Source organism: Meleagris gallopavo, chromosome 8 (assembly GCF_905368555.1).
Source record: "Meleagris gallopavo chromosome 8, MGAL_WU_HG_1.1, whole genome shotgun sequence".
Taxonomy (NCBI): Eukaryota; Metazoa; Chordata; class Aves; order Galliformes; family Phasianidae; genus Meleagris; species Meleagris gallopavo.
In genome coordinates, this window is record NC_139411.1 from 17721889 (window position 1) to 17748946 (window position 27058).

The 27058-nt window shown below is 41.0% G+C and overlaps 1 protein-coding gene across 5 annotated transcripts in view; it reads right to left on the minus strand.

Annotated features, from left to right (window-relative positions):
• ARHGAP22 (Rho GTPase activating protein 22) overlaps positions 1 to 27058 on the minus strand; it is a 123223-nt gene that overhangs the window by 50232 nt on the left and 45933 nt on the right. Inside the window, exon 1 of one of the 5 annotated variants that reach the window (XM_085230174.1) lies at positions 11078 to 11289. The exons of the other annotated variants lie outside the window; for them this stretch is intronic. Within the exon in view, the coding sequence (XP_085086300.1) occupies positions 11078 to 11129 (52 nt within the window). The 5' untranslated portion in view covers positions 11130 to 11289. Of the gene's footprint in view, positions 1 to 11077; positions 11290 to 27058 lie in introns of those variants that run through there. 5 annotated transcript variants of the gene reach the window in all.

Below are 27058 nucleotides of genomic sequence, written 5' to 3' on the forward strand. Positions count from 1 at the left end.
ATTGGAGCAGCCAAATAATTAGGGCTGAGATGAGCCCAGGTATAACACACATCTGCTGAATACATTATTTTTCTTAAGAACACAGCATCTTTCTTGCACCAACACAGCTCAGACACCACTCCCTCCAGCTCCTGCCCACAATTACTTTGCTCCATAAAAAGAAAGACCATTGACTAAGATCCTGCTGGCTCCCTGACCACAAAGGTTTCTGGAGCCTGTGAAACATGCTCTCAGCTGTGTTTAAGCATTATTATTACTTTGAGATTTGTTCATGTCAGCTTCTACTAGGTAGCAGAAAATGCAGAAACCTCTCCAAGATGTTCACATTTAGTTTAGGAAGTCAGAAGGACCATTTCACATAGGAATTTATCAGTGATAACACAAAGAGAAACTACTGAACCACCAATTGCTGGGAGCTGCATTAAACCACTTTACCTCTGCTGTGACTTGTGTGTTGCATCCTGAGTGGGAATGCTAAGGTAACTACACTCTAATTAACTCCAATTATGCTTCAGGGGTGAGGCTGTAAAATAACTGACAGTTTGATCAAATCAATTAAACCCTTGTGGCTTGATTAAAATCATGTTTCCTGATAGGAAATCACTGTGCAGACTAAATACACTGACTTCCAAACCTGAATCATAGTAGAAATAACAGCTTCTTAGGTGGAGCTCTCAGTGCACAGTGTCATGGTCACTGTGTATTGAAGCAATACCTGCTGACAAAGCAGAAAAATACAGGGTACAGCATTGCTTCTGCTGATACCAACATTATTTGCCTGCCAAGCAACAGGTATCTGGCTCCTTGGTATCCACAAAAATGAAAGCTTCTACAGGAAAACAAGGTACTGGGAGCCCAGGCGTATTTGTGGTTCAGCTTCTTTCATTTGCAAAAAACTCTTCCTTCAAAGCCTATTTGACACCACCAGCTCTTAGAAGGCTGTTTATCTTATGTTTATCTTTTGTCTTTCTTAAAATGAAAGGCAACTTTTGCTCTTCTGTGAAGAAAGGGAGAGAAAAAAAAAAAAAAAAAAAGATTTCTTCCCCTCCAAAAACCACCCCAGTCCTGAAAAATATAAAGTCTGAGGTCTCAAGTGGGGGTGATGAGAGGGAGAAAGAAAAGGTTGTGCAGCTTTTTTACCCAGCATGTTCCCAGACAGCCTTGTACCAAAAGGAGGATGCTTTCCCTCACCCTCCTTTCTCTCAGTTCAGAAAACTAACTCCTCAGCCTTTCCTCAATACACTCGAGATCTACAAAACTGCAGTGAACTCAACCCTTAAAAAATGATGAAGTGTGCAACTGCCCAACTTATGCGAACCTCTGACCCTGTGTGTCCTTGTCATTGGATCCGGACTGAAAGGACAGGCATTTTCTGAGGCCAGCAGAAGATACACACTTGGGTGCCCACTAGCAGAAGGGGTACACCAGCCCTTGCAGGACACATTGCAGAATGCACAGAAGACAACTAGGAATTTGAGGGTACAACAAAATGACAGATGTATAAATGAAAGAAAATAGTGGCTGTAAAGCTGGCCACACGGCTCAGTGTGGTTCCCAAGGCAGCAAATGCTAGAAGTACACTTCTGAGGAACGTCTCAAATTATGTTTTCCGACTGTGGTTAAGTTTACACACTATTTTAAGGAGGAAATTCCTTCCTGACCAAAGATGATGATCCTTCATGTTTTGAAATACCTAAATGAAGATGACTGGATAATTTTTATGCATTACCAAGTAACCGCAAGCTATTTTCTAGCTCTCAAATTTCTTTAAAATCTTCAATACTAGGGACAACAGTTGAGGGAAATTTTAAATTCTGATGAGCAGTGAGTTACTACAACATCAGAATAGCAAAATCAGATCTATTTATTTTATTATTATTATAATTATTTACAATTTCACACTGGAAAGATAATATCCAACTTCTATATTCTTCTGGGATTGTTGTGCTCACATTTTCCAGGTATGCTCACTGATAAGAATGAAACGTCTCTCGTGCCTTCTAAATAAGTCTCACTAAAACTATTTTCTTCTCCCCCTTGCTTCTCATAAGCCTGATTCTTCTTCTCCTCTGCACCTAACTCCACAATGAAACTTGAAAATAGTGAGCAATTCTTTAAAGAATTTCTGTTGTCTGCCATCTTCATCAGTGCTCGAGACTCTACATGAAGCAGAAGTGAGCTGAAGCCATCAGCTGGTATAGTTCCAGCTGCAGAGAGCAGCGCTCTCAGCTAAGCCAGTATAGACTCTGTTTCTTTGTAGAATGAATACAGAGTTCTTCAGAAAATCAAGCCAACCAATTACAAACATTATTTTCTTCAGTGAAGTGACTGAAGCTTTACAAGCACGGTTTTGGCAGCAGCAAATACATGAACTATCATTAAGGACTCAACACTTACAGACTTTGTTTTCAAAAAAAAAAAAAAGCTATTTGTTACATTAGTGCAGAAAAGGAATTGAAATGCAGAAAAATATATACTGTATGCCTTTCATAAAAGGAAATAATTTGGGGAAAAAAGCTAGCATTGCTGATTTAAAGCAGAATTTAAATGTTACATGAGAGATTCTGATCCAAGTCTTCCTACAGTTTGCATAGAATAGCAGATTTATAGCAGTCTCCTATATCTGGCTATGTACTGGTTAACCAATGCACTAAACAGGACTGTGTAACACATTACTTTTCACTTATGACAACAGTGCTGACTGGCAAAAAGGACAATCAGTACTTGTCACTTGGGCTAAGCATTACAGACTTGGAACACACTCAGGGATGGCTATTGGAATTGAGGTTACGCTGATGCACAAAGCAGGGCCTCAAATCTTTGTGCTTTATAACAATTGTCAATGGGCTGCTAGCGGAATAAAGCTATAGAAAAATCAATTCAAATTGTCTCCATCCAGTGGCAGTGGACATATTCCTCCTCGTTAATAGTATTATCAAAAAGCCCATAAAAGTTCATTTGAAGTGGTTAATCATTGGCAGATATAACTTCATTAAAAAAAACAACTTGCTGATTTAGATATGATTTAAACAATAAATGAAAAAAGCCTGGTATGTAAGCAACAAGTCATCCTAAGAAATGTCTTCAGCTAGTGGACTTTCCCCTCTGAGATTAAAGGGAGCATTGCACAGGGTGCCCTTCTCTAAGATTCAATTTCCCAGAGGAAATCCAGTCTGCAGCATTCACTGCCATTAAAGCATACTAGGATATTACAGATGTACGTACCCCTCTGTTCTGTTCCATCTCAACGCCTTTACAGGCAAAGGCCTGCTCACACGCATTGTCTCTTCTGCCAGTTGACACATTCACCTCGACATTGTACACACAAGTAATAAAGCTCAGGCTGACTCCAAGATCCACAATACACTGCCAGAAGGCCTTCCAAAACAACTTATGCTACTATCTAGTGATTTGTGGCACAAATGTATCAAATAGAAAACAGACTGCAGGAGTGCCAACAAACTAACAGGTCTCTGTGCTGTTTCAAGCAAAGGCTAATGACCAAAGCTTGATCATAAGCCTTGTAAGCAGCTCTGGTTTATTAACAAGGCAACCTAGAGGAACCTAGGAGTCATGGGAACGTGTTCCACAGGTTCTGAAGTCTGCACAGGAAATTCATTCCATGCAAGAATATATTTGCAGCATGAATGTTCACATTGGCTGGCCAAACTCTGTAACTGTACTCCAAAATTATTGCTACAGCAAGAAATGTTACCCTGTGAAAAGTCTATATAGAGAACCGGGAATATTCAGAGGCTGAATTTTCTCTCAGCTGAGGATAAGTACCAGGTAAAGGGATGGGCAGGTATACTGCATGCAATTACATGTGTGTATTCCATATGTTCTGCTGAGGAAAACTAACTATCAGTATGTTTTATGACATTCAAACAGAGATGACAAAATGTTATCTCAAGAAATTGTGAAGCTTTGCTTTCTGCATGTTGTGATAAAGAACTCAAACACAAAAGCTTCCAGTTGGGCTGCCAGAATGACATTAACTACAAAAATTAGATCTGATTATACTGATTTAGGTCGCAGCAATCTTAGCACTTGGATGAGTGCAATGGAATATCAGCCTTACTGCTTAGCATATTCTCTTAAGACAATGAATTTGGGTATTTTTATGCTGCCAGGAGCAGTAAAGCCATTCTGACCATGCTGATTTTGGTGGCCCTGCCTCACAGATATGTTTAACTTACTTCGTGCACTGATGAGAGAAGGCAGCACGGTGCATCCACCTTGTGAGCCTCTTCCTCTTCACCCTGCTCCCTCCTGAGAGCACAGAACTGTACGCAGCCATCATAGACAGGGCATTATAAGAATTTTTGTCTTTGCAGTCAAAGGCAGGATAACAGACAGAGGATGGGAATATTCTGAGCCAATGGCATGGTATATTAAAAAGCCTTTGCTTCTGTTTCAAGATAAAATAAAATAAAATAAATAATCTTGATAAGCTTGAACCCAGCAGCTGCTGCCATCAGCATGTGGCCTTCCTTACCTTGGGGACACCTGCTGAGCTGCTGCCTCTTTAATATTAGATTAAAACAGTGGCTTTCCACATAATGAATTATGTATCTACAATGAAGCTGTGGTACACAGGGAGCCAGGGAAGCTCTGGAAATAGAAGCAGCATTTGGTCTAATGGTCTACATGGCTGAAAAACATCACAGATGGCTTTATGATTTGTCTGAACCCCAGTCTGGTAGCAGAAGGTATCAGGCGAGTATGGCAGCTGCTTCCTCTTTCCTTCCCTATTTATTTTTGAGAGCAAATGTGTACTTGAAAGTCCCTAAAGAACATATAAGGAGGGAAATCATAGCTTTAAGCTTGCACATCTTGTGACTGCAACCAATTTTTAAGACAAAGAAAGTTGCTTGTCACTATTATTTTTATTTCAATGGTCCACAGCATGAAAGTGAAAACCCATAGATGTTGTAAACTAAGTATACTAATGCTTTGCCAATGCGGTCTCTGCTGTACTAACCAGTTGCATCTAAGAGAGACACAGACTTACAGGAGGTTTAATAATTCTCTTCTCCTGTTTAATGTAAACTAGGTGGTATGTGTACACAGGCATGAAAGCATTACAGAAAAATGATTACAAAGAGTGTGCATGTATGCAAATACACACAGTAAAACATTCTGTGCTTACAGATGTTCTAGGCTTGTCCATGTTAAAGTCTAAACATTAGCTAAGTCTGATTCTCAAAAGGAAACACAGCAAAAATAGTTCTTCATATCATATACCTTACACTAAGACTCAGCTCCCTCCAATCCAGTTTTGTTACTTCTCTGTCCAGTTACAGATATCCAGTACAGCTCAGATAAGAAATAGTAACATCACTGCAAACAGTCTTATAGCAACAACATACAAATGGAAGTTATTTTCGTGAATGTTTAAATTAATAGAAATCATATACGTTGCACTGCTGGAATACTTGTCACAGAAATAAATACCAGTGTTTCGGTTTTAACTAAAGAGAAACAGGCACAGAGAGCTTAAAATTATTTCCAGAAGTTATACTGTGCATCAGCAGGGAAATGCCTTCTCTGTACTAAAAAAAAAAAAGCAATTTTCAAATTCCACAATGTGAAATTTCTACACACCAATGCAGAAATGAGATACAAGGACACTAAGTTACTGCAGGATGGTATTGGCTATTCAGTAGCAGAGCCAGGAATGAAAAACAAATCTACTACTTCCAGGCACCCTAGATTAACCAAACACTGATAATCACACAGAAAGGAACACTTTGAATATTTGTGGTGTACAAGTGCAAAGGCAACACCAGTCCTAGAAAGCAGAAAGCAAAGAATGAGATGGAGCAAGCTGAACAGCATGAAGATTGCTCCCCCAACACTCTCCAAAGTAGTGCTTTTGAAATAGGAAAGCCACATTAGAAATTAGGAGTGTATTGTGTCTTAGAAAACTGCTCCCTCACTCAGCAGCCCTAGTGGTTGCCTGGCACATCCTCTGCGTGGAGAGCTCTAACTCACAAGCTGAAGTCACTGTTCTCTCAGCAGACATGCATGGCTCACTGAGAGTCACAGCAGTGTGTTGGCCAACTCTGCCTCTCTTGGCAGTCTCTTTGGCCAGCGAGTCCCAAAGCCCTGGAGAGAGCATGGCCTAGATCCCACAAATGCCTAGATACTGGTTGGATAAAGCCCCAGTTTCACTCAGATTTTAATACTGATGAGGGATGCTTGCACCAGAGCCACATGACTCTGCAAGTTTTTTGCTGAATGACAGCCATGACTCTCCGGGGCCCTGCCAGTCCCTTTAGCACCCATAGGCCCATGGAACTCAGCACTCTGCTTCGTAGAATCACCAAGTGCTCAACACAGTACCATGCAGACATGATCCACACTGCACCACCTTCGACCAAAACATGCCTTGATCCCAGGTGCATCATCACAATGTATCTGCATCTCACTACATTGCCAGAGTATGGAAGGAATTTATTTGTAGGGATTTTGAGTCTAATTTCTTAGTGAAATATTTCTGGAAAATAATACCCTGCACGGTTCAAGAAGTAACAGTTACCCAGCCCACTTTCTGCCTCATCACGAGGCTCTTGTTCTGTTTTCTTCACTAGAACAACCACCATACACACGGAAAAGGAACTTAATAAAACAGAAAGGGTCATGTTATACTGTCTGAGCTGCAGAGTAGGAAATAAAGCTGCACCACAATCCCTATGTCCCTCTAACAATGGAGCTACCAAGTTGCTCTTCCCTCAGCCCTACTAGGTTGAACTGGTGATGCATGGCTGACCAGATGAAGTACTAACATGAGGGCTCCATTTCACATGATTGTCAGATGTAAAGCACCTTTACTTCCAGTCCCTACTCCCCTCAAACCACAATGTAGTAGGTTTGAACACTTATTTTCACTGAGATTGCCTCTTCCTAACACCCATAAAATCATCCACATTGCAAGCACATCAGAGGAGGAAGACAATCCAGCACAGGAAATAGGTGATGCAGCAGAGTTCAAACCCAAATCTCACTTGTCGTCACCCCGGGGGGCCTACCAAGAGAGAAACACTGAGCATAGCAACAGAATACATTTAAAGTCCTATAGCTCATTATCACACAAAGAGACCTAAGCAGCAGCCAAACACCCTGATGTTGCTGGGTGTGCTCTGTTCTTCCCAGGCAGCAGCCAACAGTTCCTCCAAGAGCAGCAGCTATGTGGCCTGTTTGCTGCATGTGGCATCGTCCCCAGCAACCTCATTTTCTAAGCACAAAGTGGAAGCCCACAACATTAAAGAACACCCCCTCCTTTGAAGTTGAGATTTTTTGGCTTGCTTGGCTACAAATAAAAACCGTGTCTTAATCATCCAGCTTTGAAGTCTTGTAAATCTACAGCTGCAGTAAAGTAAGGACCGGTTGGCAATAAAACATGCAATATTATTATTTTTGCATAAAAGAGGAAAAGGCTTCGCCAGAACTGAAACTTCTTTTCTCCATTAGAAATCAAGAGTAAGAGAAAATCAACAGTGACTCACCAGATCAGAGACAATTCTGACCGTATGATACTCCAATTTTGAGGGGCTGTGAGCCAGTACTCAGTGAACAGCCAAAGACAGAGAGAAATGTTAATGTAGGAGGGCTTAGGAGAGAACAGTTTTAACAACAGGCTGCAGGTAGTGATAAATGTTTTTCATTGTTTTGATGTCTTGTTTAGTGTGGGTGGGGGTGTAACTGTTAGGAGTTTGATGTTGCTAAATACTGGCAATAGGGGAAATAAGTGAGTTGTTACTTGTGTCTTTCCAGAGCCTGTCATTACTGCAGTTTTATCAGAGTAGGCTAAGGATGCATCACCAAATGAGACCTGTGGGAAATCTTCATAGGAATAGCACAGTTTACAAAGCAAAACATGAGAGAACTCTGTGCTTTAGCTTACCTGCGCTATTTCACAGGTATCCAAAAGCACTCAACTTCCCCACAAAAAAAAAAAAAAAAAAAAAAAAAAAACTAATCCAAAAAGTTTCCTAGCCTGTCCTGCTAATGAAGAAAAAAAAATGGAACACAGTGAGAATAAAGGTCACCTGAGGAGAAACAACCTTCAGATAACATAGAGCTAACCTTGTCCAAAAATCTAAGAGAGGAAACCCTGCACTACCTGGGATACTAGGTAACAAGATTTGAGGGAATCATGCCCTCATTCCCAGCTCTGCTGGCCACTGTTTATATCGATCTGGAAGAGTTTCCTTATTAAGACTGATTCCCACATGACCGATATTTCTGGCCAAAGACCTCGTTCACAGCCCAGCTCCCGTGCCTAGGCCATCTGAACCTGTAGGAAAGAGATCACACGCATATCACTGCTCTTGCTCGTTTGCTCTTTTGCTCACAAGCACAGAGAACAGCAAGCAAGAACAGACCCACTGGAGCCTGTGGCTACTACAGCCTTTATGCAACTGTACTTCTGAAGCTACGCCTAAGGGCACTCCCTAATCATTTAATGCCTTTTTAACGACCACATTTATTTAGTGGGAAGAATGGAAATCTCCCCACTTAGATCACAGTAAAAAAATCTGCAAATGAAGTGCTGTCTGGAAGGGGGTTACAGGGGATTGCCTGAAGAAACTGAAAGGGAGGTGCCTCAAAAACTGTCAGGTGCCCAATCTGTTCAAAGCAACATGGGTGACAGACAGATTCTGAACAGCTCATGGATACACCCAGCTAGCTCAGTACTCCCTATCCAAGCACATCAGTTCTGCCTCAATGATTTGGCACATCCCTTTCCAGGCTGTCCTGGAAACAAGGCAAAAAAGGTTAGCACAGAGCTGAATGGGCATCAGAACCGTGCAGGTTATGTGCCATGCCAACATGCCTGGACCAGATGAATTTCACAAATCAAAAAGATTTTGGTGGAAGCAGGCTCAGAGAAGCAACACCTTGTACCCATTCTTGTTCAGAACGATGCTTTTAGGAAAAATCTATTTGGGGTGCTTAGTTAGCTTGAGATTTTCCTGGCAATAATGACTCACTAAGATTATGGCAGTTTGCTTTAGGCTGACTGCCTCAGCAACCTTTTAAAATTTCAATTTATGCCTACACTGATTCTGATTTCAAGATGATCACTTCTTAGCCTCTGTTCCTTGCACAGGCTGAGTACCAAGCTGCTCTTCCCCGTTCCTCCCTTTCTCCCTGCCCACACAAGTCATTCTCCCCAGGATGAGCCATAGGGCTAGGCAGATTGCAGCAGTTGCAACTGTACTGTGATACTGACAATGGCTCCAAGCAGATGTAGTCCCACCGAGCCCAGACTTATAGTCACAGCTTATACCACCCCATTCCCCCCATCTGCTGGTTCACGGGACTGAGCCCTCTCTCACACAGCAACATCTTCCAAGGATACCAAATCCTTGCAGCAAAGCAGCAGCGAGTAGCAGCTCTCTAGGCAAAGGATCAAGCGATTGCTCCCCAGATTCCAAGTGTAACCTTTAGATTCACACTGACTCATGTTGGATGTCTAATGCTTAGCTCCAAGCCTCCATACCCTGCTGTGTCTAATACATCATAACTTCTTACAACAGTGGGGCAGGGAACAGCTTACAGCCAATAGACAGCATTCAGGGATGCACACCTCATCATAAGAGGCATCAGAGCTAAATAATTATCTTCAAGTTGCATCTGACAGAATAGCATTACCTTTTCTGGCCATATAACAGCCCCCACCTGCAATGCCTGCTTCATACAGAAGTAAGGCAGACACCTCCCAGTCATCATCTATCTACAGAGACACTGCTGTCATGACACATGCAGTAAGAGAAAGAAGTAGCACTCAGTCAAGTGCCTGAAGCAGAAGAAAAAACAGAGGGAGCAAAAACTGCCCTATGCCTCCTTGAAGACTGTCCTACACATGTACGCACACAACAAAACTAAAAAAAAAGCAAATGAATTAAGACTTTTTTTGAATCCATCTTTCTAATAAAAACTTTGTCAGTATGATTATATTCTTAAAAAATTCTGATTGTGTAAATCTGTACACACACATTCATTTTGCTCGATAAAAATATTGAAAGTTGGTGCCAGTGACTACAAGCCAGTTAAACTCAATTCTCACATCTTAGCTGTTACCACTTCCCATGTAATCCCATTTTTAATAAGAATCCTTTGGGAAAAACAAAGGTTGGTATAAAGATAATAAACTGCTTTCCTGCAAAACCTTTTCTTCAGCTCGAAACCTGAAATGAAAACCTGCACTTCAACCTCCTAGCTATGCCTCAGAAATGATTTCTAAGGAAAATGCACAACATAAATGCTTCTCCAGGTAAGCAAGTCAGATCTCTCAGATACCCTTGATCAATACATGTCTCAGCTACAAGTAGTCCCTTTTCCTTTATACAGAGCCCTTAATTGGACTGCTCACTAGAAAAATATCATATTAAAGAGACAAGCAACAGAACAAGAAAAATACAAGGAAAGTGTTTCTCTATTAGGAGTTAATCACATCGTTAATTTTTATAGTGCCACAAGCAAACTGCTCTCAGTTTTCTATCTACCTGGAAGTAGAACAATCACCTTTCCTGGAAAAGCCCACACAGCAAACATCACAAAAGCAAGCTAAAAATCTACATGAAATCATGCACTCAGGTAACCCTGCAAACAAAAGATGCTAGGAGGAAGCAAGCACTTCCTTCATTTGGTGTTATTAAAGTTATTATTTCAGTGCAGATGAAAAAAAAATAAATCCTTTTATCAATAAAAACACAAATACTGGAGCATTATCCAGCTGCCTACATAACTTATCTGGAAAAACAAATACACACAGATTCTGCTCCTGTTTGGTTCTGCATTAGATATTCCATCCTCATGCAGAACATATGCTTCATGTTTAAAGGGTTAAGCAATCTCTCACTTAGTCGGCTTTAGTGAATGTAAAATGTAAGATAATAACATACACTGTGTCTTGAACCAAAAATGCATACAGCATAATAAAACCCCTGTGCTAACCGACTGGCAGTATAAATAGAGCCATTCCCACTGCTTCTTAATTCAAAATAAATCCTTTACTGAAATTTAAAGCAAAACAGACAACAAATACACCAAAAATATGACTTACCCTTTCGGAGACACTTGCTTTTCTTAAGGTATTTGGCAGTAAAAAACGGCATGGCTGCAACACTGAGGTTTCAGCCAAAGCTGACCTTTTATTACCAAGTGCTAGGAGCAGAATGACTGGACCAAAGCGAGAAAGCAAATTATTATACCAGACCTTTAAAATGTTCAATGATGAGCAAGGGGAATTCAGAGTGGGATAAAGTATGTCAAGTTGCACGGTGGGGATTGCAGATATCTTTCTGCTCATTAGCACTGCTGTTCGAGTTATTTAATGTGTGCTCGGGGGAAATGAGGACAATTTCCATGACAATATGTGCAATATCATATAAGGAGGAAGCATTATTTTCAGGCAGAACTTCTGCATTACTCAGCTGCTTCAGCAAGCAACAATATGTTGAGAAAGGAAAAAAGGGAAAAAAACCCATGAGGTTTGGGTAACATAAAAACTTGCTTCTATTAACTAATTGTTGTCCAGAATGAAAAATGAAATGCTATAAACCTCATCTCTCATGTCATGTTAGTGGGTTATCCCCTGATTTTGTCTTTACACATTGGAAGCCTTGCTAAGCAGTTAAAACATCAGGAGGTTTTCAGTCCAGATAGTAATCCCACTACTCTGCAACTCAGTTTCCCCGCCTTTCAAGGGGGGCTGACAATGCTGTCATGTTTGCACTTGTAAAGATGTTTGAAGTCTTTGGGCAGTGGGTAACAAGAACAAGTGCTTAACCTCTCTGCTTTGCTCTTCATGATTATGGCTGGTTATTTTCCCTTACATTGCCATACTGCTTTGAAAGACCAAAGACTAGGAAAACATCTCCTGCTTCTATTCAACCGGGATGATCCAATCTGGAAATTCAGTCTCGTTGCTTCTGCTGCCTTCCTGGAGAACGTAAAGCAGCTTGATGCTGACTTCATATTCTTTCTAATTGCATAAAGTTGGGGCAGGACTCTTAAAGGCAATGACATTTACCCATGCCAGTGCTCCTCCCAATTATCCATCTAAACTTCACTCAACTGGAGCTACTGCCTGGCACAGTTTCTCAGTGCTTCAAGTCAGTTTGGCTGTAACAACCAGAAGATGAGACTCGCTCTCCTAAAAGCCCAGGAACTTGTCATGGAAAAATATGTAAAAGCAAAAGATCTGAATTTCCATGAGTGTTTCAGCTCTTGGCTTTTACTGCTCCCAGTCTTTGGGATACTATCAAGTCATCACTGCACTGAGGTGCAAGAAAACCAGTTGCCTCATAGAGACAACATTTATAACCTCTTGTATGACTGGATTTGAAGTCAGCCTTCTAGATTAGCAAAGCAAATAATCTGAATGGAACTGGTATCATTAGTATAATATATAAGAACACATAACTATAATGAAATCTGCAGAAACTAAGGCTGCACTGCACAACACAGACAGCTAGCAGCAGGGCTTTCTCTTGAATTGCTTGTCGTCAGTGCATTAGTATTTCATTTAGGAAAGCCAAGTTTCCTCTATACTGAAGAAAAATTCACTCAGCAAGCAACCTGAAAAGCTTTATCATAGCTCAGCATTCATAAATCCCGCAGTGCTAGATACATGTCATTGTTACTGCATCATTTGCACCATCATACCAAATTAAGCTCCCTTACCACATCAGTTTGGGTGACTGCAGCCTGTAAACCACTGCAGGCTGGGGCTGGACCCTAGGATGGGTCTTGGGTGGGAAGGGGGTGTGGGCAAGCCAGTTACTGTCCTGCCCTGGGAGGTAGAACACCACCTTCTGCTCCAGAAACTACAGTAGTCTTTCTCATATTAATGTGTCTACAGGAGGCGGCCCTTCTAGGGCATAGGGTTTGGTTCAGATGATCTCCAGAGTTTCCTTCCAATCTCTGAGATTCTGCATCCATTTCATCTGACATCAGACAATATTTAGCTGGAACACATTTCTCCTCCAAAGACTGGAAGAAGCCACAACATGTAAGTAGGGAAGGAATTGGTTTACTGAACTTAATCTACATTATATTTAATCTGGAAATAATGTCTGATCCTAATATCTTATGTCATTAAAGAAAAAAATACAACTCAAAATTTGCTTTCTTATCTAACACAATTATGTCATTCATTTTTTTCCATGGAAAAATCTGGGGGGACTTTCTACTACTACTCATTCCTTCCAAAAGACCCAAACCAAAAAGATTTATACTAGAACCTAGTTATCTTGAGGGGAAAACTCATTGTTATCCTCATAGAGTTCATCCCTCACCCACTTGCCACTTCCCTCCACTGTCATTTTTTGGTACATGGGAAAGGACGTAAAACCAAAAGAGCCCACAGAACGTCCCCTTTCTCCTTCAGCTTCCAATTTGCCAGCCAACATGCTCCCCAGACACTTACAGGCTGAAGACTTTGCAGAAGTAAATGTGCCTTTCTGCTTGCAGTAAATAATAACAAAAAAAAAAAAAAAAAAAGAAAAGAAATACCCAGTAAAACCACAGCACCCCAAGGGAATTCTCTTCTCTGCCAGGGTCAAATTTAGACTAATGCAGTAATCCCTTCCAGCTGCAGAGAAAACTGGCCGTTTAATGACCTTGCACAAAATCCTACTGCTTTCAGCTCCAGTACCTCTATGTTCTGCCTCATTTCCAACCCTGTCCTTGGAGCTAAAAGCAGTGGTTGCTCTCCTTGCAATTTCCAGAGAGAACTTTGGACTTAAGCATTTCTCCCTCTAATCCAAGGCAATGAAGTACAGTGGCTCTATTCCACTCCCCCCCTCCTGTTGACACAGATCACTGAGAGACTCTAGGATATTGCATCTTTATACTGGGGGAACTGTTTAGTCTTTTCCCTCTGGAATTTTTCTGTTGCCCTGACACAACTTTCCCTAATGAGCAACCAGAACAGAGAGAGATCAGATGAGAATTTATACCCAGACAAAAATCTGCAGACATCAAGAACAGACAGAACTGGATTCAAACCCTTAAACGCATAATTCACTCAGCTTTTAGTCTGCTTCCTATAGTAACACTTTCAGAAAGGACTAGATATAACTGGGACTAAAAGAAATCTAAATATTTTTCTGTTACATGTCAACACTCCAAAAACACAAACTGACACTGATGGCAGAGTGCACAGAGCATGCTATCTTTGCTGTTAGCAATAAGCCAGCCAGAGCAGAGAAAAGCACTTAAGACTCTTAACATTATATTTTCTGTAACAAGTTTCAGTTTTAGGTTTCAAGCTGCCTTACTAAGAAAGTCATCATCATCTCCCCCATTTTGTAAGGTGGGAATCAGAGAAAGGGATCATGATCTTCTGTACTATCAAGAGATAAAAAGGAAATAAGATAGAGGGCATTCTTCTGAATGTACGTAAGTGAGCAACATACAGGGGTTTTGGTTCCCTTTCTCTCTTCTGTGGCCTCTGAAGACGTCACCATCTGAATGATACAGTGAAGTGATGCACAACAGGTACGAAACCTGTGGTTTTCTGTTAAAGCAGATAGTTGTGGCCACAAGTTGGAATTTTTGTCCAAGTTACAGTCCTGGGGATACTTTCTGCTGTAATTTCCAACTTGGGCAAAGTTAGCATGAAACTCAAAGAGAACAAAGCAGCAATACTTTGTCTTACTGTTACAACTCATGATACAGTTACGTGGTAAGATCACATGGCTCTCATACCCCTTAAATGCAAGAGACACCCGTGACTGGTGGAGCAGCAGGAGGAGCTGAGGACGCAGCAGATGCCCTTCAGCACCCAGCACCATAGTGGCAAGCAATGGAGAAGCAGTTTCCTCTTCAGCCTCCAAGACCAAGCCTGAGACTGGAAGGGGCCAGGGCTCTGCAGCCCAACATGGTGCTTGCCAGGGGATGGCACAGTCCTCACTGGGCAAAAGCTGCCATGCTCTGTGAGTCCTGACCAGGAGGGATACCAGTTGACTGCTGTTAGGCAGGCTGGGCTGAGCCTTCGTATTACCTGCTTTTGCTTTATCAGATGGAAGAAGTGAGCTCTCAGGGTGACCATTTATAAAGATTTCTCCTTGCCTGTACAGCCACAAATGATGAGGGAGAAATTTCTGTCTGTTGCTGATTAGGCTGATAAAAGCTGCTTTTTCTCCTTTCAGCAGCTTAAATTGCAGCCTGCCCTAATACAAGCAGGGTCATTTTAGTTTGTGACCACATACATAAATTGCATCTATAGAACAAAGGAATTTCAGGTCAGTTAAAAAGATCCTGTGGCTACAATATTCTCCTGGGAAGATGCCATCTCCATACGCTTATTAGAACCACATAAATCCCACCCCCTCACTTGCCTTGAGCAAGTAATTGTCTTTAAAAGCAAGCAAAATAATTATTTTTCCAACATACTTGTCATCATTAATTATGGCCAGATAGCCAAGTAAGAGCTCATGCCTGGGCTTTTAAATGCTTGTAGCAAGTTAGCGTGGCTGCCTGTAACATTACTGCTTTTTTGCAGTGTTAACATTAACATACTATGGCTTCATTAAATCAGGGCACTCACTGATGAGCTAAGACTGATTCATTTGCAGAACACTAAGACCTTTCATGTTTATCTGTCCTACAGCAGAACAGGTTTTAAGGGCTGCACAGTTTATGCCTGCACTATGGGCATATTCAAGCGGCACTGGCTGGGTTTCTAAAGTCATGTTCGAGCAAATGTGTGCCAACAAAGTGAGGATTTACAAACTGTGAAAGCTGGAATATGCAGGAATTTGCCAGAAGTCCACTAACTTACAGACATGTCTTTGCCCCCAGCCACTTTTGCAAAACCCCGTGGCTACAGTCTGTAAATATCATCAGATATTTACTTCTATATTAAACTTCTATAAGTAAATAAATATTAAGTTAAAATATGGCCTGGCTCTGTACTTCTCACTGAAGCTGATGGGAATTTCCCTGCATAAAGACTACAGAATTTGGCTCACCTTTCCTTTCTCCTCTGGTTTAACAGGTGAGGGGGAAGAACAACAGACACTACTTGTCTTGTATCTTTTTCTCTATTCTGCTTATGAGGGCTTCTTAAGTTTAAGAGCAATGCGTTGAACAGCCACTTGATACAGCAGACTATGATACTATATGAAGTCCAGTGAAAATCTCCAGAAAGCATTTTAAATCTTAATTCATTTTTAAATGGCAGGTCTTCAAAATAACAGTGACTTATGTTTGGCAACCAGCTCACACAGAATCTGGTCTCTGAATCATTGCCACCCCAGGCTTCCACAAATTTCAGTTCAGCTGACCAAATCATGAGACTGGCTTCCAATCACCAGGATTTTGTCATTTTTATCTTTAGTTTCTGAGATCCTACTTGGCAGCTTTATTTCAAATCCACAATCAGTAAAAATATATGTATATATTGTTATCTATTAATTAAAGCTACAAGTTTTACATAGCTATGGTATTCAGAATTAGGATTTTTAAAGGAAAACACACACAATGAGATAAATGTAAATCCAGACCTAAACATTTCTGTCATCTGAGCAAGTAGTCTGTCTTTACGACCTTTGTAAAGTCAAATTTCAAAGTAGGTGGATTCAGGTTTTCTGAATCGGCCAGACCCAAGATTTTGTGTCAGACTCCCTTGTAAACATGCTAAAGAATCTTTGCTCTCCCTCCTTGCTCAGGATCAGTCCAGCCCATACCTCAGCCACAACAACACACAGCCATCACTGAGCTGCTCCATCTCCCTGTGATGCTAGGATTTTTAAGGCCAAGTTGTACCTTTCTATGAAGTGCAAGAAGCTGTATTCCTATGTGATTGTTCCTATGATGTTTGAGAAAAATATGCTCAAAAGGGTGGGGGACTAGCAGCTCAATATTTACCTCTGTCCTTACATCACTACTGCACTGAGTGTGGGACCCCACAATTTGTTTGCCAGGGAAATTTATGTATAGACAAGAGAGCTTGTTATATTTTGCTTAATTCACTTCAGAAGTAACATAAATGAAATTATGTAGGTTCCTAAAACAAAATAAGGACAATGAGGACAAAAATGTAGCTATGGCACTAAGTATGAGATCTACGGTGTTTAGTTAGAAGATAGTGACAGAGTAATACACTTTTACTGGTGGAACTGAGTACAAAGCATGCTTCTAGAGACACAGGGTAAAAGAGGACAGGATAAATCACTGTAAACCTGCAAACATTAGGACAAGAGGGAAGGAGCTTTTGCTTGTATCTTCAGCACAGGTGCAATTCCATTGCTTGTCCTCCTAGACAAAGAAGTTTAGCACTGATATCTCCACACTCTGCCCCAAACAGGGTAACAAAAACAAAGGCATGGATATGAGAGCCAAATAAGTGACTGCATGTGCAATGTAACCTAGTAACACAGGTTCTGAGTGAGCATCTTTCATCCTGGAGTTCCACAGCCACAATCACCCAAGAACAAGCATCCAGCATCAAGCAATCTCTTGCTGCATCATTCAGCAGTGATGGTTACCATAAGTCACACACACAGCTTTGCCCCATGTGTGCCATTAAGAGGATGATAGCCAGGGGCAGCAGTTAAGAAAAAGGCTCTTTTTCTCCCTGAAGTGAGCTCTGATTTTCATCCCCATTACACAATTGCTGCTCCACAGTACCTCAAGCATACATAATATAACAAAGTAATCCCAACATCACCACGATAACCACCCCAGGCTTTTAGAGGCAAGGGAAAAGAAAGGAATAAATGGTAAAATGCAAATCAACCACATACTGAATTTCAAAGCTGCCCTTAATTACAATCTCTTCCTGTTTCCTCGGGTTTTTTGAGCACTGCTTTAAGCAAGCCACACTTGTAAACAAAGTCTTGATCATCTTGTTATGCTTATTCAAGTACCTCCTGTCTGCCTTGACAACTTACTGGCTTCAAGAAGCTGAAATCTAGGCTACAGACCAGCTGGGGCATCAAGGTACTAATACCTCCAATATTTGCATTTTCACAGTCCTCCATTGGGCAGGAAGGTGAGATAGAACTTTTCCTTTTCAAATAAAGGCATGAGGAAACAAACACTGCAGGCTCCCACCGTAAGACAAAGACAAGCATTACACTGCTGCTTGTCTGTGACCTTCCTCCCTTTAGCCCCAAGTATAGGCCAAGATCCTTTCTGTTCTGATGGTTCTGCCTCAAAGCAAGGACTCAACAGACAGCCTTCTGCTTTCCCTTTCTCCTACCCGAGCTGAAAGCAGGACAACCCCTCTCTTCAGAGCAATTACAATAGTAATTGTCCCAACTAGAATACAGGCTGATTCAGTCAAATTAAAGCTGCCTTTACTGCAAGGTGCAGCAGGGGAAATATATACAGTCATGATAGAGGGTCAGATTTTCAGTAGGTAGAAGTCAATCAGATCTTATGATGTCAGCAAAGCCTAGTTTACCCACAGCTGAGGATCTGGCTCCATTTCTTTCCTGTGCATAAACTACAGATGAAAGCTTTAGACCCACTATATGAGCTACTACATATACACCAGGAGGAGGATTCCAAGGGACAACGCAGAGATAGCAGCACAGACTGAAGAAGTGCACTAGCATGCCTACAGATTAGATTAACAAAGCCAAAGACATACTGTCACAACATCCCACAGTCCACAGTAAGCAAAATCATCACATGAAGACAGATAACTGATACCTAGCTGCTGGCACAGCTGCTGCTAAGGCAGCTCTGTGGACTAGAGACCAAAGGAGTACTATAATGTACAGTCAGCTTCAGGCTCTGCTACACAGAGTCATCTCCACAATAGAACAGAGCCAGAAGAAATGAAAATGAAAGCTTTGCAACTGCAGAAGGAGAAAAAAAAAAAAAAAAAAAAGGAAAAGATAAAAGGCATTCCAAGAGGTATTTCAAGGAGACTGGAAGCGTTTCTTAATTCTGTGCAAATGAGTTAGACCAAAATTAAAGCCACTTAAAATACAAAATTATGCGCACACTTCAACTTTTTTTTTTTTTGCTGATGTATGTGTTTCTCATCTAAAAACCGAGCTACAGCAAAATAAAAGTTAAACAAAAGCAATAAGTAAGTGCAAAGCTAAATGAAAAAACATTTTGTTTAGAAGTCAGCAAACTGTCTAGGGATGACCCAAAATGATTTTTTTTTGTTGCTTTTCTGAAAAATAATTTCAACTTCTCTAATTTTCCCAAGGAAGCCTAAACCAATATCTTTTCCCAGATTTCCTCCCCAAAGATCATTATTTTCCTAGAAAAAAAGTGTAGGTAAGGAAAAGAAGGAAAAAAAAGAATTCCGCTTTTCTGAGTGTTCTCTGGATGAAGCCCTTTGGAGCTCTCCTCTGCTCAGGAAAGACTTCACAGCTGAGATTGTCAAAGGGGCTCAGACAGCTCCTTTCCCACTGGAGCTTGAGATGGAGAGCAGGAAACATTTCCAGTCTCTGTGCTCTGAACTACTTTGATCCATCATTCACATAACAGCTCTATCTTCCACACCACCAGCTTCACTGATAAGGACTGTCAACATCTTGGTCATTCTGCTAGTGTAGACAGGTCTATGTGTGTGACTGCACCCTGACAAATGTCAAACTCCCTTTTAGAATGAAGACAACTGCTGCCAAAACGTTTTCCTACCTTCTTAATCTAGATTCCTTGCTTTGCTGTTTCTTCCCTATTGCTCCAGTACGAGTACACAGTGAGGTTTCAGAGCACAGCACCTGGATGTCTGCATCTTCAGTTCATTCATGGCTCTGAGCCATAGCTGGCTGTTTTTAGGAGCTCCATATGTGCTGATGCAACCAAGAGGTGTGAGAAAACTTTCTGGAGTCATCTTTTCTCCTCAGATCTTTTATGATATGTTAACTAGAGCAGCCGTAAATAGTACATCAGCTGAGATTGCTTCACTGTTCCTACCTTGACACTGCACAGTGGCTGACAGTGCAAAACAAGCACCACAGTGCAAAACAAGCACCTGTCTGCCCACTGCTCATGGTCACGGAGCCACTGCACTTGCTTAGCAACAGGTGTCATTGCTGAAACTGTCTTCAGAACTGTTGCAAAAGGAGCAAGGAACAAGATGTCCATGCACTTAACAGTGGGTTTGCTGTATAGGCACTAAATTGTTCTAATTTGTTCTAAACCTTGTGCTAACTCTAACATAAAGAATCATGGGTTGACAGTGCCTTTGAACAATGGGGTAGCGTTTACATTCCCAGCCAGTACATTTCCAACTAATTATAAACCTTAACGTTATCATAACCTATATTTTTACAAGCAGGCAGAAAAGAAAGAGGAATAATCTGTGCCATTACTGGCATGAGCCAGACCATTCATCCAAACAAAAATGTAAGAGATGGGAAGATGACTAATTAATATTAGGGTGGGAAACGTGATGGATTTCAGAGGCAGCATTGGCTTACAAACTGCAAAGCATTTCAGCAAAATGGATTGGGATGCTGTGATGAGATTATAAATAAGCAGAGGAGAAAAAACAAAACAGCAGGGACAACATGTTCAGAGCTCATTTGAGTATCATATCCCATGGTTCCTCAACTCCTTATGCAGTAACTTAAATTGCCTGGAAAACAAACATTGCCAGAGGGATTCCAAACTGTCAGAAGGACTCCTTGAAAAGGCGTTACTGCACACAGCACACCGAGTCAGAAAAGCAATGTACAGCAGTCACTAGAGAATAGGAAGGTCCAACAGAGTACACCAGTTCTGCACTCTGCTGGAAAATGGCTTTGTTCCCCTTGCCACAGCTTTCCTTATGCAAGATGGAGAAGATGACAGCTTCCTATTTCTGTCTTGCTTAGCATGGCAGAAGTTGCACAAAAATGAATGCTGGCTCTGTAAGCTACCAAATCACTGAACAAGGCATGACTGAGCTAGATCAGGCACAGACACAACCACATTTCTGTCAAATTAGGGAGAACACACAATAGAGTTTACATCAGCCTCATGCCAGCTGCAGGAGAAAAGATAACCTAATTCAACATAAAATTGCCATGATATAAGCAAACCATATCTGAGTCAAAATAAAACTTGCTGTTTAAAGCCTTGAGGGGGTGAAGTGTTTTTTAGTTGGCTTGTTTTTGTTGTTGTTGAGTTGGTGTTTTTTTTTTTTTTTTAATACAACTGAAACATCAAAATTAATTTGTATCAGAAGAGTACTTGAATCAAATGGTTGCACCCTTGTTACTAACAACTCCAAAATCAAATTAAATTTTTGAAACAGCCTCAGACTGTCAACTGTTCAGTGCACATTAAATCCCTTGTGACAAGCCACACAGTATGAGGCTTTAGTTGCAGCTGTGCTTCTGGTGTTGTATCTACATTTTCATCTGCATTAAGGTCTACTTCATTTAGACACATCCAATATTTCTCTCCCCCTAGAGAATACACCTTGTAATGTTTTATTTAGCATTCAGATAGCATCTTTATAAAGATCAGCAAGTAGGAAAGTGCAATAGCATTTGAAGATAGTAAAAGTGCTGCAGACTACAGCGAAGTAGAGCAAAGAATCCCAGACTGGATACCAAGACAAAAATAACCACTAGAGATACAGCCCATTAAAAACAGTATCTTATATTAAAACATTGCATACGTTATGGAAAAAATGAATCCTGGCAACTGTATGAGATGACAGAGAATGGATAATTAGGAAGGAATTTGTATGTGATAAAAGCAGTAAAGAAAGCACGATTTGAGCTGCAAAATAAGAGACCTCACAGCATTAGCACCCTCCCAGCACATTACTTTGCTCAGAGAACCTTCACGTTGTCACAGTACTATATGCTGTAGGCCCAGCTGAACACCATTCCAGCCTTATAGCAGGACACTTTCCCTGCCACACATCTGAACCAATTGATTTTATTAAAACTGTAAAAACTCTTATTTTCTGTGAACACCAGAGTTTGTAGTTTTCAGCCAAACTGCCAGTTAACTGGGTCTGGAGATCCAAAACACTTTCCCTACCTGGGGGTATGGGCTGAAGACAGAGCAAACAACAAAAGCAGTGGTAGAACAATGCTGGACAGTACAGGAACATAGCAGCCCCTCAACCAGCCTTAATCCCTGAGGCAAACTCAACATATCACCACATACAGTGAGCAATTCAATGCCCCACTACTCAACCTCACTACTTCGGTGCAGTTTCCTGACAACTAGTAACAAGCTCATAAAAGACTACATGGAAAAGACAGACTTTTACAGCTGTTCTGTTATTATACAGCATATATGCAGGCTAATATAAGCAGCTGGATAAAGCCATCTTGCCTGCAAGGTCTCTCCCACCTTTAGTAAATGGGATTACATTTTGGGCTTACGCAAAATACAGCGCTATGGGAAAACAACAGAACAGAAGGATAAAGATTCAATGTAGAATCTACGTTTCTCTGAATTCCAAATACCTTCCTCTTTCCAAACGCCTCTCGCATCTCTCATCAGCCCCCACTAGAAGCCACAACAGCTTCTTGTCTCTGCAGCCTCTCTAGCTTCAAGTGGTGTAATTGGCAGAGAGCCATGCATATTTCCTAATCAACTTTATTAAAACCCTTCATTACAACATGTACGTGCCTCTTGCAAGTTCATGACAAAAAATGAACCTCTATGGCTCAATTCTTACATTATTAACAAATCAACTGGCACTATAAAAAAAGAATGTCTTAGTAAAAGCAAAATTCTCCCTTGGGTCACAGTTAGAAAGACTGACTTTACTTTGGTCTTGTATTCTAGCAGCTTTATTCCATCTACATACCTCACTGCTTGTGAGTAGATTTTGCTTTCACAGTATCATTGTACAGTAGGGAACTTGGCATAAATTACTACTGAATAAGGATTTTCACTGAATAAGGATTTTCTCCTTCCCTGTAGCGTTTATCTCCAATCTTTCTTAGTTGCTGTTATGACAAATTTCAGTCAAAATCTCTTAGAGTCAGTCCTTTCATCATCCTCGCATGTTTATATATTAAATACATGTCCATTTTTAACTATATAAGGACATATATGTCAGTTTTAAGAGTTATATTGATTGTTGTACTCCACTGACCCACTCCTTCTGTTGAAGAGGAGTGCTCCCTCTAAGAGACAAATGATCTCCTCAGGGATAAGCTCCAGGGCAGTGCCAAGCACACTGCCTGCTGTCTGGATGGACAATGGCTCTGTCTTTTCATACACACAGGCCATCAGCACTGCAGAAACTACTGATGCAGTTATTATTTTCACCCAAAGAGCACCAAAACTGAATTCCTCCCTAAGTTACAAGTAGCCTAAAGTCCCTGGATCTTCTAAAAAGCTATTTAAAATACATTTATTTGATGAGAAGTAAATAGATTCTTTCATCCTAATTTCTCTTTCATACTCAGATATTTTCAGGGTAGCTGGCAAACCTAACAAAACTTTCCATTCTCATAGGTGTAGCACTGCTGAACTGGCAACGACCAATGTTACATGTGCAGCCTAGCACAGGAACTGTGCATAGCAAAAAGCAACAAGGTTGTCACTTCTAAGCAGCATGGTTTACTTTCGAAGCTTGCAACTCAGGGTGTCCAATAGCCCTCAGCAGGAAGCACGAACACACAGCACATCATGGATAGCCCACAATGGATCAAAGGGGTCTCAGATCCTTCCATCTTTCTCGGATTATTCTCCCCATTTTATCTATACAGCCTCACCAGCAGCAGTATAAGCATAGCAGCAACAGACTTTCTGAACAATCATAACCACAGATATTTTCATTTGTGTACTGTAGCCAGCAGCTTTCAAGGTTTTTTGCAGACATGCAGGATCACAGTAGCAGACCCTATACACACCAAACTATACAGTTACACATTTTTCCTCAGAACAATCCCATCTAACCCAAAAATCACTTTGGATGAGTAAAAAAAAAAAACAACCCTATATCTTGAAATTTCTTCCTTCAGGTGAAAAAGAAAATACCCATGCAATTGCTACCACTATCCAAGAGACATGGAAAACGTCATTCTAGAACAAAAATTGTCTTTTCTAATAATTTAGCACATTATTTTCCAAACTTGCAGCAGTACATTGAGAAACTTGTCTTTAAAATTCCTTCCCTTAACTTTAGCTTTTTATTTGCCAAAATCATGTACATCTGACTTTAATGATAAATGTTCTTTTTTGAAGACAAGCTACACCTAGACATTCCTAGGTTTCAGAACAGGAAATCCTAGCATTGACATTTTGCTCACCTTCGATACTCCCTGATCCCAATTCCTGTGCTCAAAGCAATATTAGCACAGAAAAGAAGTTACATGGGTGGATCACTTCAAATTGAGACTCAGAGAAGATCAGCTTGAGTCATCTCATTCACTAACTAGTCCTGAAAATACTGTTGTTGCAAGCAAGTCTCTAAAAGCTCCTCAATAATGTGGAGCAGTATTGGGATTAAAACTTGTCAGGGAACTCTCTCCTGGAGACAGCAACCTAACCCCTCTATTCACCCCCACTTCCTTGCTTCTATCTCAGCTGTCGCATGTTCCTCAGGCATTGAAAGTGGAGTGGGAATAGCTGAAAGAGAATGAAAAGTAAATGAAGGGATCTCTATTAATAACAGCTGAGGGGAATGTATGGCACAGACCAGGTTAGATCCAGAAGAGTGAGAAAAGGGTGGGCCTGACATGCCAACAAAGGCTTAACATTCTGGGAAAGAAACTTGGAATTGAAAACACTTAAAAAAATAAACTCAGTCATTTCTGAATCTCTCTTATGGCTGCAGTTGCAATGCTGAATCTCCGTTCACAGCAATGCATCTGGCTTTCAGCCAAAGATTTCAAAGTCACACGGATCTTTTTTCCCCTCCTCCCTAGCTGTCCATCGTTTTTTAAGCATTCCCACAGCTGTTATAGAAACGATTGCTAGGAGGAAGCAGAGCTTGGGCACTCAGGGACTGCTCTCTCACATTTCCTCACAGCTGGAATTCCTTGTAGACTTTGGCACAATTCCTTGCCATCACCTTGTCTGCTGGGCTGCTCTTTGAATGGGTGCAGCTATCTGAACACATCAGGACTGTTCCTAATTGGGCAAAAAACAGATTTTCCCATGAGCTAACATGAAAACAGGCAGCTGTTTTTTATTGGAAAAAAAAAAACAAACAGCGAGTCTACTTAGAGCTAAGGACCATAATTCAACAAATACATAGTTACAGACAAGTGACAATTGTCAATGACAAGCTGCACTTCAACCACCTCAACACCATTTTCTTTATTTGCATGCCCTCTAACTCATGAAACTGACTTGATTGAGAAGCTCACTTTGTAGCACTGCTGAGAAAATGGTGGGCTCCTGGAGGGGCAAGAAGAGCAGCCAGCAGACCTGGTTGTCCCTCATCAGTCCAGTTGTTAAGCACAAGAACCACCCAAGGCTCCCAGTCTGTAGACGGCTCACAACCTGCTGTCTGATTGAACATCAAAACACAATGCAACTTGGTGGTGCTCAACCATTCATCCAGATGGGACAACACCTCTTTCAGAAGCCCTTAACCAATACACTCCCTTTCAAATTCTTATGTCATAAATAAATAAATGTCTTATCATGTAATAAATAAACATAATATGTTTGTGTCGCAGTGATATCTTACAATGGGATTTGGACATATCAATTCAGATGCAGGTATTCCATGCACATTCCAGCACATCAATTAATGTGCCCTCACTGCATACACAGGAGTTGTTAGAATTTTATTCACCCAAAAGATTTCCTCTTCTCACATACTGGGGAAAAAAATCTGTGAAGCCTCTGGGTAGGAGCGCAGCAGGGACAGGACTACCAGAATAACTCATCTAAACCTCGACCCACTTCCTTTCCACATCTGAAGAACCACCAACAAATAGGATGGTAGGGGAATGTTCTGGCCTGTGCAGTGTACGCTTGGCATCCTGGATTAATCTTTTTGAAACCTCAGGCTGTCCTGTCAGTTTAAGAAAGCTGTAAATACAATATAAAATGCCCTAAATTAAATACGCTTGTCCAAACTGTGAATATTTTTACTTTGGCTAAAGAAAGATTTTTCCCCTTCAGTTTTCAGGAAAGAACTGAACTTAACTTGCTTATTTACATGCCACTACACAATTTGCTCCAAATTATACAGATCACGCCTTCAACTTTGCCTTTCTCAGCCTAGTTTATGAACTCAGTGCCTGAGATGTGCTGAGGAATGGTTCATAACTCCACTGAAACAGCTGGCACTGATGCCACAGCTGAAATTTCAGCAATAACAGAACTCCATTGTGCTGCATCACTTCAAATACAAAGTTGTAGTGGAAATATAACCACAGCAGTGACTAAAGGCGTGCACCAAGTCTGGGCCCCAAAGTGCTAGATGCTGTTCAAACATGCAACTGGCAGCCTACCATCTACTTCTTAGAGGTAACAACTGTCTGAGACAAACAACAACTAAAAATACTGCAAGGAGGGAGCGGCAGCTAACAAGGATATGCATGGCATTTTTAGACCACAGGAAGAGATGGTCCACAACCTGCAGAGCTTATCACTAACAGACTAGAGAATGGGCGGGCAGGGAACTGCAAACAGACAAAGGGAACAGTGTGCTCAAATTGCACAATAGGTACCAGGAGAGCCAGCAGTAGGAATCCATTGCTCCCTTCTTCATCATATACCCTTCCCTTCTCACAGCACAGACCCCTGCCATACAAACATACACATTTGCAGCAGATCTACTCGTTGTTTTATAAACCACTCAATTCTGGTTTGCTGAGCAGCGCGTGCAATTAACATCTGCAAATGTCTTTTGTGGACACTGCAAATTAAACACTATAAGAAGGAGTTGAAAGGTGTCTCTACTAAACTTACCTATCAAAGGAAAAAATAAATAAGTAAGTACTTTGAGCCAAAACAACTCTGTGATTGAAACATCTATTATAATAGTACATCTGCAGCAAGAAGGAGTAAAGCAAAGCAGAAAGCAGCTTCAGGCTACCTACTTTTATTTTTTATTTTCATTTTCTAACTTGGAAGTGTTGATTCTTCCAGTGTTATCAATCAATCAGTATTGTGATGAACTTTATAAAACAAACAAACCAAG